General features: G+C 37.4%; 1 protein-coding gene across 1 annotated transcript in view; it reads left to right on the top strand.

Annotated features, from left to right (window-relative positions):
- Positions 1–2,510: 2,510 nt before the first annotated feature.
- The window catches only part of STX6 (syntaxin 6), a 38,899-nt gene continuing 25,112 nt past the window's right edge, over positions 2,511–16,297 (top strand). Inside the window, exons 1-5 of the mRNA XM_044674897.1 lie at positions 2,511–2,625; positions 2,804–3,011; positions 4,720–4,889; positions 8,644–8,738; positions 11,320–11,382. Of these exons, the coding sequence (XP_044530832.1) occupies positions 2,511–2,625; positions 2,804–3,011; positions 4,720–4,889; positions 8,644–8,738; positions 11,320–11,382 (651 nt within the window). The remainder of the gene's footprint in view (positions 2,626–2,803; positions 3,012–4,719; positions 4,890–8,643; positions 8,739–11,319; positions 11,383–16,297) is intronic.

Below are 16,297 nucleotides of genomic sequence, written 5' to 3'. Positions count from 1 at the left end.
TGCATGCTTCTGGCCTTGTTCTTAGACTCTGGATTTAAATAACATGCCTTTAGGGCTGGATTTCTCTCTCATTCCCCTTTCAACTCCTTTTTGTGTTTCCCATTAGAATGTAAGCTCCCTTGAGGACAATGATGGTCTTATTGCCTGTATATGTATCCCTAGTGCTCAGAACTGTGCCTTGCACATAAGTGCTTAATCAATGCTCATTTCCTTTCTTCCTTTTCCCGTCTGTATGGATATAGCATATAGCTATTTACTGGACCCTCTTTTCTTCTAGTTATCTCAGCTCTCATTGCTTTTTCTCCCTCTTTTATGGAAATCATTCCCAGATGTATATATGGAGCCCCAGTCTCTGTCCTAAACCTCATTCCCACATTACCAGCTGCCAATTGAACATCTCCAACTAAATGTCCCACAAACAGCTCAAACATGAAGTCCAAAACTGATCTCACTCTCTTTTTTCAGAAGCTCTCCTTTCTTGCTAATCTCTCCATTTCTGTCAAAAAACACCACTGTCTTTCAAGTAGCAATTGTTTGTACCCTAGGAGAAATCTCCATATTATCCCTGTTCACACTATAGCATAGACCGTGTTCCCTAGGATTTTGTGCTCTCTGACTACCTCCCAGACCAATGGTCCTGCTTCTCTAGCCCAGTCACTGCCCTCATCAGCAGAGGAAGCAACCTGATAAGTAAAAGTGTTTTTTTTTTTTTTTTTGCTGATAAGCCAGCCATCTCCACCAAATGCCTACTGAGTAGATAAGCCAGCTTAGATGAAGCTTCAGAATGCCCTAAGGATAGCTTGTGCCAGCCACTAGTTTGACCACCACCTCCTGCAGGCCTTGAGCCTAAGAGCTATAAGAATAATAATATCTATATAACCACTGGTCTCGTTTCTAGCCTATACCCAATCATTTCAGGGAGCAATTACTGTGGAAAAGAGGCCCATTTTGCCCTTACCAGTACCAGCCCCTAATCAACTACCACCAAAACACAAAGAAATCCAAGAACCCTGGGAGTGGCAGCACCTCCCAGACCAGTGGTCCTACTTCAAGTTCAGTCTCTGTAGCCATCAGTAGGGGAAGCACCTCCTGTGTAGACAGGGCCTAGCAGCTGCATCTGTGGGTGCTTAGAGCTCCAATCTCCTCAGAATCTACAGCTCCTGAAAAACGGTTTGTGAGTCCAAAGACCTTCTTCAATATTAGAAACTGGCATAACTCTGTCGCTGGAATTGACATTAAGAGATACATTCTATCATCTCCTTTGCTGCCACACTGTAAGAACTGTGATATTTTTCTATATGATTTGTAACTTAAACCTATGTGTCATCTCCCCAATTAGAGTGTGAGCTCCTTGAGAACAAGTACTGTCTTTTTTCTATTTGTATTTCTGGCACTTAGAATAGTTTTCACACACAGTAAGCTCTTAATAAAATACTCATGCATTCATATATCTTGTTGGAAACTAAGTGATGCCCCAGTCATTTTGACCACTAGCATAGCCCTCCCTTTTATGTGTTTTCTTTCCCCTTTAGGATTGTAAGCTCCTTAAGGTTAGAAACTATCTTGCTTTTTTTGTATTGGGATCCTCAGTATCACATTTATTCATCTGGTCAGAGTACTCTCAAACATCAGGATGGAGAAATTCAGAAGCTACTAAATGAAAAATGAGAACTCCTCAGGGTTTTACCAGTAGGCTAGTCTGTCTCTAGGTAGATAGCAACTGAACTCCATCAGAAGTGCAAATGCAGCTTAAGGAGATACAGGATTCTTGGCCTCAGTAGGAAGGCAGATGAAATTCCATTTTATGCTGAGGGGAACAACCCAAAGTGCTTCTATGATACTCTGGAGACTGTTTATGGGTCAAAGACCTATGGTGTATCCCAGTTACTCAGTACTGATGAAGCTACATTGATCAGTCATGAAGACATGATCATGGAGAGATGAGCAAAACACTTCCATAAACCAAGGCTGAAGCCAATGGCTCTGTACCTCAGGTTGAAGTCATTCCCTCTCTAGCTGAACTTCCATCTGAAGAAAAGGTTTGGATGCCATCAGGTTCCTCTGGTATGGTAAATCATCTGGTACTGATTCCATTCCAGCATAGATTTACAAGCTAGGTTCACTTATTCATACAAAAGCTGACTGAATGGGGGCAGCTGGGTAGCTCAGTGGAGTGAGAGCCAGGCCTAGAGACAGGAGGTCCTAGGTTCAAATCCAGCCTCAGATGCTTCCCAGCTGTGTGACCCTGGGCAAGTCACTTGACCCCCATTGCCTAGCCCTTACCAATCTTCCACCTATAAGTCAATACACAGAAGTTAAGGGTTTAAAATTAAAAAAAAAGTAGTTAAAAAAAAAAGCTGACTGAAATCTGTCAAAATCAGTCATAGGGCTGTCTCTCTATAAGTCAGTGCCAGCAAGATTCTTACCAGAGCCCTCTTCAATCAGCTGATCTTCACCTACAAGATGGACAACTACTCAAGAGTCAATGAAATGACTGAGGAACAGTCAGTATGGTGTTTACTGTCCAACAACTGAAGGAGAAATTCCAGGAGCAAAAGCGATATCTGTACACAGCATTCATCTATCAGACCAAGGCCTTTGATGCGGTCAGTTGTAAGGGCATATGTAAGATCATTTGCAAAGCAAATTTGTATAAGCAACATTTGGTTGCTCAGAATAGTGTTGTATGCTAATTCCATGACCGCATGTTTGCGCTAGTTCTGAATGATGGGCGGTGCTCTCAGGCTTTCCCTGTCACCGGTGGAGTGAAGCAGGGCTACAGGCTTGCTCTCATTCTTTTTAGCATGCATGATTTCAGAGCTGCTGGGTGCCTTCAACAAGGATGAAAATGGCATCATGATCAGATACTGCACTGATGATAAATTATTTAACTTGAAGAGGCTACACGTCCAGACTAAAGTGAAGGGAGAGTTGGTGCTCAACTTCTTGTTCACAGATGATTGTGCACTTAGTGCAACCTCTGAGGCTGAGATGCAGCAGAGTATGGATCAGTTCTGTCACTTGTGCTAATTTTGGTATGAAAGTTAACACCAAAAAAACAGGTTCATCAGCCGACACCACAACATCTATATGTGGAGTCATCAGTTATAGTAAATGGAGAAATTCTGAATGCTGGGCATAAGTTCACTTACTTTGGCAGTACACTTTCCAGGGATTACATAGATGATGAGGGTGATGCATGCAGTTTGGGGAGGCTCTGAAGGAATATGTGGGGAAGAAGAGGTCATAGACTGCCTGCCAAACTGAAGTCTACAGAACTGATGTGCTGACCTCATTGTTGTACATCTGTGAAACCTGGATAGTAAACCAGCCATATGCCAGAGAACTGAATTGCTTCCATTTGAATTGTCTTAGGAAGATTCTGAAGATCTCCTGGCAAGATAAGGTACTGGACACTGAGGTTCTTTCTGGAGCTGAACTGCCAGCATTCAGACTAGTGTGCTGGTCACATTGTTTGAATGCCAAAAGCACATTTCCCTAAAAGACTATTTTATGGAGAACTCAGACAAGGCAAGCAGTCACATAGAGGTCAGAAGAAGTGACACAAGGACACTTGCAAGATTTTTCTGAAGAACTCTGGTATTGATTGTGAGACACGGGACACACTGGCACAGAACTATCCAGAATGGCTTATCTGAGTGCCACCTCTTATAGGAAACTGTTCCAATTTTTTCTACCATTGCAAGTTCCTTCCCCTCTAGAATAATAATAATAATAGCTAGTGTTTATTTAGCTCTTTAAGGGTTGTAAAGTGCTTCCCTCACAATGTATAAAGTAGGATTTGAACTCACATCTGGATCATCTACATGACTGTAGTTACTTTTTGTTAACCCTTAACTTCTTTCTTAGAATAGATATACTAAGTATTGGTTCCAAGGCAAAAGAGTGATAAGGACTAGGCAGTTAGGATTAATTGACTTTTCCCAGGGTTATACAGCTAGGAAGTGCCTGAGGCCAGATTTGAAACTAGGACTGCTGGTCTCTAGGCTCGGTGCTCTATCAGTACTGAGCCACCTAGCTGTCCCATGTAGTTATTTTTATATATATATATGTTATTTCCTCCCAATAGAATGTAATAAGGTCCCTATGGCTGAAAGTGATTTCATCTTTACCTTTGTATCACCAGCAACTATGTGGTGCTTGGCACAGAATAGGTTCTTAATAAATACTTTCTGAGTTAAATTAAAATGTTAGGGTGATTTTTTTTTTTTGCTTGGCTATGAATCTTACTGAATGAAAAATGTAGTATGTAGGGCTTGATATAGTTAAAACAATGTCATCTTGCCTATCATTTTTTTAAAAGCACTTAGATCTTACTATCTTCAATCAATGAGAAATCAATTCTCTGAGGCCTCAGAAATGCTTTTAAATGTGAGGCTTGCTGAGGGTGACCATTTTTATCTCATCTTTTTTTTTTTTTTAATTTTAAACCCTTAACTTCTGTGTATTGACTTATAGGTGGAAGATTGGTAAGGGTAGGCAATGGGGGTCAAGTGACTTGCCCAGGGTCACACAGCTGGGAAGTGTCTGAGGCCGGATTTGAACCTAGGACCTCCTGTCTCTAGGCCTGGCTCTCAATCCACTGAGCTACCCAGCTGCCCCTTTATCTCATCTTTTATTAGAAAAGGTATTCTTTTCATAATTTGCATTGTCTTTTTCATTTCTTACCCCCCCCCTTTTTTTTTTTTTTTTTTGCAGAGAGGTACAGAAAGCAGTTAATACTGCTCAAGGGCTCTTCCAGAGATGGTCAGAACTCCTCCAGGATCCTTCTGCAGCAACAAGAGAAGAAGTTGATTGGACCACCAATGAGCTCAGAAATAACTTGCGCAGCATAGAATGGGACCTAGAAGATCTGGATGAAACTATCAATATCCTTTTATTATCTTGTACTGGTGTTAGGCCAATATATTGATCTTTCTCTAATCATTTTCTTAATTAGGTAATAAAAATTTTTTCCCCATGACCCCATGATTTACTATTGGTTTTGGATTGTAGTACAATTCAAAATGATTGAACAGTCAGCTAAGTAGTAGTAGGAGTCACATTCATTTACTGTAGATGAAGAACTCTTCTAATTAAACAATCCAGAAAGAATTCTTCATTTTCCTTTCTATTACTATGAAAAAACTCCATTAAGGAGAGAGAATCCCATACTACTCTCTGTCTACTAATACATATAACTTTTTGAAATAAATAGCACATAGTTTGGCAATACAGTGATTTAAAAATACAGATAGTGTCCACTTTAGATCCTATGCACTCACATAATTATTTTTTACAATATATACTCTTTATTCATTCCCTAAAATAGTAATCAATAGTAGCCTTATTTATTACACTAAGGGGTTTTGACCAGAAGAGTGGTATAAACAGAACTGCCTTTTAAGAAACATTTCTCTGACTCTTAGATTGGGAATTGGAATAATTATAATAAGGTGGAAAGACAAGCTACACTATCAGAATAGTACAAGTGAGAGGTAAAGAAGGCAAAAACTACATGAACTAGGATGCTCCTATTTGAAATAGTAAGAAAACAGATTCATGAGATTTTAGGACAGGTAGAATTGGCAGAAATGTATGTAGGAAAGTGAAGGCATAAGAAGAATGCCAAGACTTCAAGGCTCCATGTCTTCTGAGAATGAATGGTAGTGCCATTAGCCACTTTCTTCAGTAAAAGTAGTCAGGAGGAGGAAGAGAGAGATGAAGTACTTTGGATAAAATGGGCTCAGGCAAAAGCAGCCAAACCAGGTGAGCTGAGAAGCTATAGTGCAAATGCAAGACTGAAGATTTGAACATTTTTGAGGACTGAATGAACAGCTGTAAGCCATTTCTGGAGCAGGCAATGGCAAATTACTCCAGTATCTTTGCCAAGAAAACCCTAAGTGGAGTTGTAAAGAGTCAGACCTAACTGAAAGAACTGAACAACAACAAAAATGATGAAAGCCATAGGAAGAAATGAGATTATATAAAGATAAAAAGTGTCAAAAGAGAAGAGATTTGAAGATAAAACTTTGGAGAATATCTATACTTAGGAATAGGGTAGAAAAAGACCCAGAAGGGAAACAAAGGAGATGTAGTTAGAGAGATAGGAGAAGATTCAATATAGTGAAGCATCACACAAGCCAAAGAACAAGAAAGAACAAACAATAAAGAGAATGGGTAGGCAGTAGTATCCTGGCATTGAAAAGACACATCCCTTTCTCTCCATGAACACAGTGCCCATCATAGTGCATGCCCCTATCCCTTGCACCAAAGCTCTTTACAGAAGTCAGCTAGCTGTTCTATTTGCCTCAAGTCCCTTGCCATGCCAGTCTGTCTTCCACTCATCTGCCAAAGGGATCTTCCTGAAGTTTTAAGTCTGACCCCCATTAATCCTCTACTCAGTAAACTCTTTTGGCCTTTTGTTACCTCCAGAATCAAATATGTTCTTCTATTTGACTTTCAGCCCTTCACAACCTGGCTGCATGCCTTCTTTCCAGTCTTCTTACATTTCATTACCTGTTCACACACTACCACTTGGTAACACTGGCTGTCTTGTGGTTCCTCAAGCACAGTACTAACTACATCTCTAGACTCTGTGTTTACACTGATTATCCTCTTCCCCCACCTGAAATGCTCTTCCTCCTCATCTTTACCTCTTGGTGTTTCCCAGGTATCCTTCAATTCAAATCCTTCCTCCTGAAAGAGTACTTTCCTAGTTCCCACCATTGCTAGTGCCTTTCCTCTGAGTATACTTCCTGTTTATATCCTGTATGAACATAGTTGTTTACATGTTCTCCCTCATTCAAATGTGAGCTCCTAGTGGGCAAGGGACGTGTTTTTGCCTTTCTTTGTAGATTTAGCTCTTAGCACAAGAATTGACAAATAGTAGGTGCTTAATAAATGGTAGCTGACTGGTAAGGACCCAGAAAAGGCAATTAGGAAGTCACTGATAATCTTTAGAGAACAATTTCATTAGAACACAATGAATGGGAAAAGTAGAAGCTATTTAAGGAATGGGTGGTAGAAAGGAAATAAAGGAGATAGCTTAACTTTATTCTTGTTCTTTCCCCCACCCTCACTCTAGCATTTGTAGCCTCAAAGGAGGTTGCCAGGGGATAGTAATAAATTGAAAAATGTAAAATACATAGTTGATGGATCAGAGTTCCAAGGGTAGGGGTAGATGAGTTTTTGCCTTATCAGGAAGAAAGAATGGTTTTCTTTGAGGCAGAAAGGAGGACATAGGTTAAATTTTAGAGATAGAAAAGAGAGAAGTTAATGGTGCTTTAAAATTGTTTTAATCTCAGTAAGATTTAAAAAGAGGGAAAATTAGCTTATTTTTTAAAGTGAGGAAAGTATGGGTAGGGTTAGGGGCTTATTTTTAACAGATGTTAGAAGTAAGCAATGGTTGAATAAAATAGTTAATAAACAGTAGTGATAGCCAAATAGAGTTGAAGAGTCTACATCTAGATAACATTTTCCTTACAATTTTATAATGTAGACAAAATTTTATAATGTAACAAATATTAGCCTTGCTTTAGAGGTAAGGAAAGTGATGATAAGAAATTTTGGTCTAGCTTTGTGAACCCATTAACTTATAGAACCTGTTTAACATGATTGATTCACTTTTTCTAGCAAAGTGTAGCAGAGAAATTGGATGGTGGAATTGGGAATTATTGGCTATTGGTAAGGTAGGTAAAAGGAAAATTTAGAGGGCAAGGGATGGTAGGATGCTCTTAAGAACATTGCTTGTAATATCTGCTTATAGAAGCCAGGCCAAGTAGTGTAACATGCAACCAGAAGCAGTGTGAAGTAGGAGAATGGGAGGAATCAATCAATTTGTATATCTAGATGAAGATGAAAAGTAGGTTTAGTAAGAGAGAATGAAGAAGGAAGAATGATATATATGAAGGAAATTAAAGAAACTGAAAATTATCTTAATTTGTCTTCTACCTATTTAATATAACAAATTGCTATTCCGCTAAATTACATAATGTTAAAAGATTCCAGTGTCATTTTAATGCTTTTTTCCCCAGTAGGAAGCTATGGTATTTTTTTTTAAACCTTTACCTTTTGTTTTAGAATCAATACTATTTATTGGTTCCAAGGCAGAATAGTAGTAAGAACTAGGCAATGGGAGTTAAGGGCCTTACCCAGCGTCATAGAACCAGGAAGTATCTGAGTCCAGATTTGAACCCAGATTTCTCTTGTCCTCTTTTTAAGGTATTTAGGAATTCTCGATTGGGGGTGTGGACAGAAAAGTTTGAAAATCACTAGCATAAACTGATTACATTTTCAAAAAGTTTGAGGTTAATTCCATCAAATTTATTCATGTGAGAGATTGCTTACATTAAAAAATAAGAGGGGACAGCTAGATGACTCAGTGGATTGAGAGCCAGGCCTACAGACTGGGAAATCCAAGGTTCAGATCTGGCCTCAGACACTTCGTAGCTGTGTGACCCTGGGTAAGTCACTTGACCTCCATTACCTAACCCATATCACTCTTCTGCCTTAGAACCAGTACATAGTATTGATTCTAAGACGGAAGGTAAAGATTATTAAAAAATTTTTAAAAATAAGATACTTAGTTTGTGTGGAGTTTTAATGCCAGTTAAATTACTTTATCTTGACTTGTTCATCTACGCATAGTTGAAGCAAATCCTCGAAAATTCAACCTTGATGCAACCGAGCTGGGTATAAGAAAAGCCTTCATTACAAGCACACGGCAAGTTGTCAGGGTAAGGAACATGATCTAGTTCTTTTGTGTTAGAAACAGCCAATTTCTTGAATACCTTTCTCTCAAACAAAGGCTAATAGATCTACATCTGAAATTTCTCTTCTTTTTGAACCAAATTGCTAACAAATACCAGTTTTCCAGGTATATTTCTTTGACAAAAAAGTCATCTATTTTTAGTGTAGTTAGATTTATTTCCTGGAACAGAGAAGAGACTATGCTAATGATGAATCTGTTAGCTATGGAAAATTTCCTTTACGGAAACCTTTTTCTTTCCATCTCCTAGTTTCTGGAACAATGGAAATATGGACTGTGGAAAGCACAGTTGTTTTCTGGGTTAAGTGAAAAATTGCATTTCTATTGTTGGGAGACTAACTGGTTTTCTTTTTTAATGGTAACTTTTCCCTATGGCTAAATTATTTTTGGAATCTGTATTTTTGGAAATCTGATATTTGTATTAACAATTATTCATCATCATTTAGGGAAATTATTTTAGACCAGTAGTCAGTAGGTAGAGTAAAACAGTGAACCAACAGAACACTTTAGGCTAGATTTACTAATTTGGCTAAGGTCATTTTGGGGTCATAATTAGAAGTAGAATTAAGTATTCATTTTCTGACTTCTTTGCCTGCCACTAGGAAAAATCTCATCTTTGCATTATTTTTTTTTTATTTTATTTTAAACCCTTAACTTCTGTGTATTGAAGGTGGAAGAGTGGTAAGGGTAGGCAATGGGGGTCAAGTGACTTGCCCAGGGTCACACAGCTGGGAAGTGTCTGAGGCTGGATATGAACCTAGGACCTCCCGTCTCTAGGCCTGGCTCTCAATCCACTGAGCTACCCAGCTGCCCCTGCATTATTTTTTTAAAAGAGCCTTTTTACTCAAATCATGATTTCAAAATGAACCGATATCTAAATTTCATATATCAAATCTATTACTAAATTGTTTTGTTTTTGTAGTGGAAGTAGAATATTTTTGAGACCTCCATCCAGTTTAAATTTGTAGCTCTCATTCATATGGAGGCAGCATGATATAGAGCAGCAGATTTGGAGACTCTAGCTCTCCACTTAAAATCCATGTGACTTTATAGGGCAGGTTTACTCCACCATTATATTTCAGTTTCCTCATTTATGAAATGAAAGTTTTCATTTAGATGAAGGCTTTTTCACTAAGGCCTTTTCAACTTTCCTATTCTTGGTTCCATAATTTCTCAGAGATTTGACATGAAATTATGTATGTTGATAACAGAAATATCACCATTACCTATTTGTCAGTGCTTTTATTTAAGATGATAAAGGTTTTGCAATGTGGTGTGTAGTCATAAGATAACTGGGCCAGGAATCAAGCAACTTAGGTCTGACTTTCTTGACTTTGCCATATAGCCATGCGATGTTAGGGAAGTCATTGAAACTTTTTGTAGTTTCATTGTCCTCATCAGATGAGAGGGGGCTATGCCTGATCTTTTCTGGGATCCTTTCCAGCTATGACATTGTCTGACTGTTTCATAAAGAGATTTTAGTATGATTGTTGAAAAACCTTGGGCTAACCCAGGAATTATTTCGTCAACCTATGCTGCACTATAATTATCAAAAAAATGTTTTTAGTTTGGGCCTTGATAACATTGGGTATTGCAATCATGCAATACAAAATTTTTATGTTAGTGGTGACTTACTTGTATTAGTATATCATAACATTTACAGTATTTCAACCCAAATGTCATTTATTAATGTGTTTGTTATTCTGTGCAAAAGAAAACCACATTTTCTATTGAGATTGACAACTTCTTTATTACTAAGTATAAAACAGGAGATGAATGATTATGGATCAAAGCTGAGATTTTTCATATAGTTCCAAAAAAGTTGTGTTGGTTTTGGAATATATTGTGACATTGTCTTTAATTCTAGCCTTCAAATTTAGGTGAAACAAACTTGGTAACTAAACTTTAGAGGAAGCTAGGGACTCTTGTGGGATAAAAGTAAGGAGGTGGCAGTGCTCTTTAGATTTGGAGGACCATTTGTGTAAAACACATAGACTGAAGATCTATGTATATCCTGTATGGGGTGTAGCCAATACCTAACTTTATTGAAAAAGAATAATATAAAGCAAGACTAGGGTAGGAGCCATATTGAGAAGATTTAGAATACTTCACTGAAGAACACCTTAAACTACAGGCAGTAGGGAAGCATTGGAGAATTCTGAGAAGGGGAACAAAAATGTACACAGAAAAATATTTTAACATTTTCAGGAGGTAGACTTTGCTGTGGTTGAGTGGTACATTAATTTTTCTCTACACAAAATAATTCATGCTATAGCCCACTTTGGGGAAGGGAGTTTTTGTAAACTTGTCAATAATCAAGTTTCCTTTTTTAAAGGAATTGTTTTCTCCGTGTATTGTAAAGTAGTAGATTAAAAATTAGGCATAGTCAACTTTTTTGTTACAGAGGACGGGTAGACAATTTCTATTGATATAATCTGTCCTATAAACCAAAAAATTGTCAATGACCTAAATTTTGAATTATAAATGTCAGTTTGAACTAACGAGTTTTTCTTTTCTTTTCACCCTTTATATCCTGCTCCACTACACAGGAAATGAAGGATCAAATGTCAAGTTCATCGGTACAGGCATTAGCTGAAAGAAAAAATAGACAGGTAAGAAAAAGGTGATACATAGTATCCCAAGGTAGGTGAATTTTGGGGTATTCTAAAGTCAGTAGCTGCTGATTTAATGCTGTTTTTAATGTTTTCTAAGAGTGGAAGCATATATGTAAATTAATACTTTGGTAACTTATAGAATTCCTTGAAAGTTTTACAATCAGCCTTATATTTTGATATTAAAATCTTTGTGAGATTTTGACACATGTTAAATGAAATGGTCTTCCCCAGAAGCACTGTTTTAAAGATAGGTATTTGTACCTTTCTCCCCCTCCTTGGAGGGGGTGAGGGAAGAGAAGATTCAGAGTATGGATGGTTACATATACTTTCAGATTGAAGCAGAGTAAGTAGGTTGTTTGAATTGCCTCCCCCTACTTTGTTGTAACAAAACCACAAACAACCCTCCATTTTTTTGTTTTAAGAAAAACACATGTACACACACTTCCCACTCTGCTTGTTAGATGGGATGGGAGGTCTGGGTGGGGTGATAAATTTCTAAATGAAAGCGATGGGAAAAAAGATACCAATACAAATGAAAAGTTTAAAGGAGGCTTTATAAATATATATTTATATATACATATATAAATGTCTCCTTTAGTTTATATATATAATGCTAACCTTTTTATAGCTCCAAGACTGGTGCCATTTCATATGCTTTCAAAATTTGACAGATGTATTTGAGGCTTAATTTTGGGGGGCAGGATTATAGTCTCTTATTGCTATCTCATTTATTATACTATGTATTTCTATGAATTTTAAGGAATACTTTTATTTTGCACAGGCCTGGGAACTGCAGAGATTAGTGACGAGATAAATCATTTGATTTAAATGACTTACCTTAAATCTGTCATAAAAGATTAATTGAAAGTAAAATAGTACTTATGGTAGCTTCTTGATTCTCGAAGTTTTATTTGAGCCAAATTGACCTTTTTAGAACAGCTACTTAAAATTTTAATTCATTCATTTATTTTGTGGTATAAAAATCTATTTTTCAAGATGGGTATTATTCTTCCTGTCTTCCTTAACCTCAGTTTTTCTCTTAAGCTCTGAGCAGCTCTTGAAGAAGCTAGCAAATAATTATAACCACGTTATTTTGGGAGTTCTACTTTCATTTTGTTTTTTATTTCTGTATCATATTAGAGGAAGTTGAATACCTGAAACAGTTAAGATGATGGTAGGCCACATATATAGTCTTATAATCGTACTGTGGATCTATTTTTTTATTCTCTTTCCTATAAAAACTTGTCCTGAGCTGTCACATTCATAGAATCTGATAAATTAATTCACATTAAAGAGTTATTCACTAGTAAGAATTTAATACCCCACCAAGTGATGTCACGAAAAAACCAGAATGACTCCCAGAAGACCCACTGTCTGAAAGAACGGTCAAGATCAAAAATATCTAGGGAATTCATGGGGGCGGAAAATGAAGATAGGAAGCCTAGCTTTACCAGATCTTAAACTATACTATAAAATGCTAATCATTAAAACAATGTAGTGCTGACTAAAATATAGAGTAGTGGGTCAACAGAATAGGTTAGGAAACCAATACACAGTAAGTAGTTAATGCTCATAATAAACTAGTGTTTGATAAATCTAAAGAACCAAACTGTTAGGGGAAGAACTGGATATTTGATGAAAACTGCTGGGAAAACTGGAAAACAATATGACAGAAATTAGGCATAAACTGACACCTCACACCATATACCAAAAATAAAGTCAAAATACGGACTCTTGATCTAGAAAGAAAGGGTGATGGCATAAACAAATTAAACATGGCATAAACAAATAAAACATGGAAAAGTTTACCTGTTAGACTTACAGATAAGGGAAGCATTTATGCTTGAAGAAGACATAAAGAACATTATGAAAAATGAATGGACAATTTTGATTACATTAAATCAAAATTGTCCATTTCAGGATTCTGCACAAACAAAATCAATGTAACAAGAATTGGGGGCAGGGGGATAGCAAATTGGGAAAAAGTTTTTATTGCAAGTGTCTCTGACAAAGGCCTCATTTCTCAAATATGTAGAGAATTGAGCCAAATTTATAAGACTACAGAGCTATTTATAGTCATATGAGGAAATGCAAATTTAAATGACTCCAAGATACCACTTCATACCTATCAAAGTGGCTAACATGACCAAAAAGGAAAATGATAAATGTTGGAGGGCATGTGGGAAAATGGGGACACTAATTAATGCACTGTTAGTGGAACTGTAAATTGATACAATTGTTTTGGAGAGCAATTTGGAATCACACCCAAAGGGTTATACCTTTGATCCAGTAAAACTACTAATAGGTCTGTATCCGAGGGAGCAAAGACAGCAGGAAAAGACCTACTTGTACAAAAAAATATTTTTAGCCACTTTTTTTGTAATGGCAAAGAATTGGAAACTGAGGGGGGTACCCACCAATTGGGAAATGGCTGAACAAGCTGTGGTATATGGTTGTAATGGAAAACTATTGTGCAGTAAGAAATGATGAATAGGATGAATTCAGAAAAACCTGGAAAGACTTATATGAACTGATGCAAAGTGAAGTGAGCAGAACCAGGAGACTGTTGTACACAATAATAGAAATATTGTTTAATAACAGTTGCTTTGAAGGACTAAACTATTATCAGCAAAATAAGGTTCCAAGATAACCCCAAAGGATCCACAATTAAAATAAAAAAACCCATCATCCACAGCCAAAGAAGGCACTGTTGTAGTCAGATTGCATATCAAGGCATCATTTCAGGAATTTTTATTGTATATGTGGTTGTGGTATGTGTTTTCAGACACAACATGGGAAATATGGAAGTATGTATTGCATGAAGACACTGATAAAACCTATAGCAGACTATTTACCACCTTAGGGGGAGGGAGAGAATCTGAATTGCAAAATGTCAGAAAATAATTGTCAATAATTGTTGCTACATGTAATTGGGAAAAAAATGAAATTTAATTTAAAAAATATACAGTCCCTTCTCTTCTCCCTTCTGCCCCAGCCATGTGGAAACTGGCTCCAGTATGCTATAAACCTTTAGTCTCTTCCTATCAGACTTTTTTAACCTAAACTAGGAGTAAAGTTCCTTAAATCCTATTAGGAATTGGTTGGGTAGAAAAGGACAGAGTTAAACACAGATTTAACTTTTTTTTTTTTTAGTCTAATTGTCCATCTTGTGAAGCAAGTATCTAAGCTTTCTGATAGCCCTGCCATGTGTTGAGCTCTTAGGTTTGTAGCCCTTCCTTCTGATCTAGAACTCTGAACTCTTGCCTAGTTTCCCCTGTATCCCTTGGCTTTCTCTGAACTTCAGTCCCTTGAATACTTGGTTTTCTGAGACTAGAATTTACCTGGTCATTATCTCTAACAATTCTAGCCTTCAGACTGTCCATTTGTCTTGGATGTTCCTCTTCTCCAACCTTATCTTACTAATATTTTACTCATTCTAGTCAATAAATATGAGCTTGGCTCCTAATTTATCCTCAAAAATTTCAGCTTCCATGCAGGACAAATGAGGGATTTGTTGCAGAAAATCAGATCCTCCAAATTGAATTGACTCCTTTAGTGTCCAAAATTATAGCCCATTGGGAGCAAATCTGACCTGTACCTGCTCTAGCAATGCTGTGTTATTCTGATTCATGAGTTGAAAAGTTCCCAGAGAAGTTTGAAGGAGACCTAGCAAAGTGCCTTAGCTCCATATCAGAGGGTTTCCCCAGTGATTAAATCTAGACATGCTTTTTATTAAATCTAATGATGGGCATATTATGGCTCTTTGGGCTGCCACTGGTATATTCTGGAGTTTAAGTCCCCCCCCTTTTTTTTTTTAATTTTTTAAACATTTATTAATACTCATTTTTAACATGGTTACATGCTTCATGCTCCTACTTTCCCCTTGACCCCCTGCTCTCCCCCCACCCATGGCCGACGCACGTTTCCACTGGTTTTAACATGTGTCCTTGATCAAGACCTATTTCCAAATTGTTGTTAGTTGCATTGGTCTGGTAGTTTCGAGTCCACATCCCCAATCATGTCCACCTCAACCCATGCGTTCAAGCAGTTGTTTTTCTTATGTTTCCTCTCCTGTAGTCCTTCCTCTGAATGTGGGTAGCGTTCTTTACCATAAATCCTCAGAGCTGTCCTGTGTCACTGCTTTCTGCTGGTACAGAAGTCCATTGTATTCGAATTTCACCATAGTATATCAGTCTCTGTGTACAGTGTTCTTCTGGCTCTGCTCCTTTTGCTATGCATCAGTTCCTGGAGGTCTTTCTAGTTCACCTGGAACTCCTCCAGTTTATTATTCCTTTTAGCACAATAGTATTCCATCACCCGCATATACCACAGTTTGTTCATCAATTCCCAAATTGAAGGACATACCCTCCTTTTCCAGTTTGTTCCCACCACAAAAAGCGCAGCTATAAATATTTTCGTACAAGTCTGTTTATCTATGATCTCTTTGGGGTACAAACCCAACAATGGTATGGCTGGATCAAAGGGCAGGCATTCTTTTATAGCCCTTTGAGTATAGTTCCAAATTGCCAGCCAGAATGTTTGGATCAGTTCACAACTCCACCAGCAATGCATTAATGGCCAAATTTTGCCACATCCCCTCCAACATTCATTACTCTCCCCTTCTTTCATTTTAGCCAGTCTGCTAAGTGTGAGGTGGTACCTCAGAGTTGTTTTGATTTGCATTTCTCTAATTATTAGAGATTTAGAACACTTTCTCATGTGCTTATTGATACTTTTGATTTCTTTACCTGAAAATTGCCTATTCATGTCTCTTGCCCATTTATCAATTGGGGAATGGCTTGATTTTTTTATACAATTGACTTAACTCCTTGTATATTTGAATAATTAGACCCCTGTCAGAGTTGTTTTTTGTTATAAAGATTTTTTCCCAATTTGTTGTTTCCCTTCTGAT

The sequence above is a fragment of the Gracilinanus agilis genome, chromosome 4 (assembly GCF_016433145.1).
Source record: "Gracilinanus agilis isolate LMUSP501 chromosome 4, AgileGrace, whole genome shotgun sequence".
Classification (NCBI taxonomy): domain Eukaryota; kingdom Metazoa; phylum Chordata; class Mammalia; order Didelphimorphia; family Didelphidae; genus Gracilinanus; species Gracilinanus agilis.
The sequence above is the reverse complement of the archived record's forward strand: the minus strand, read 5'-3'. Positions and strand labels throughout refer to the sequence as shown.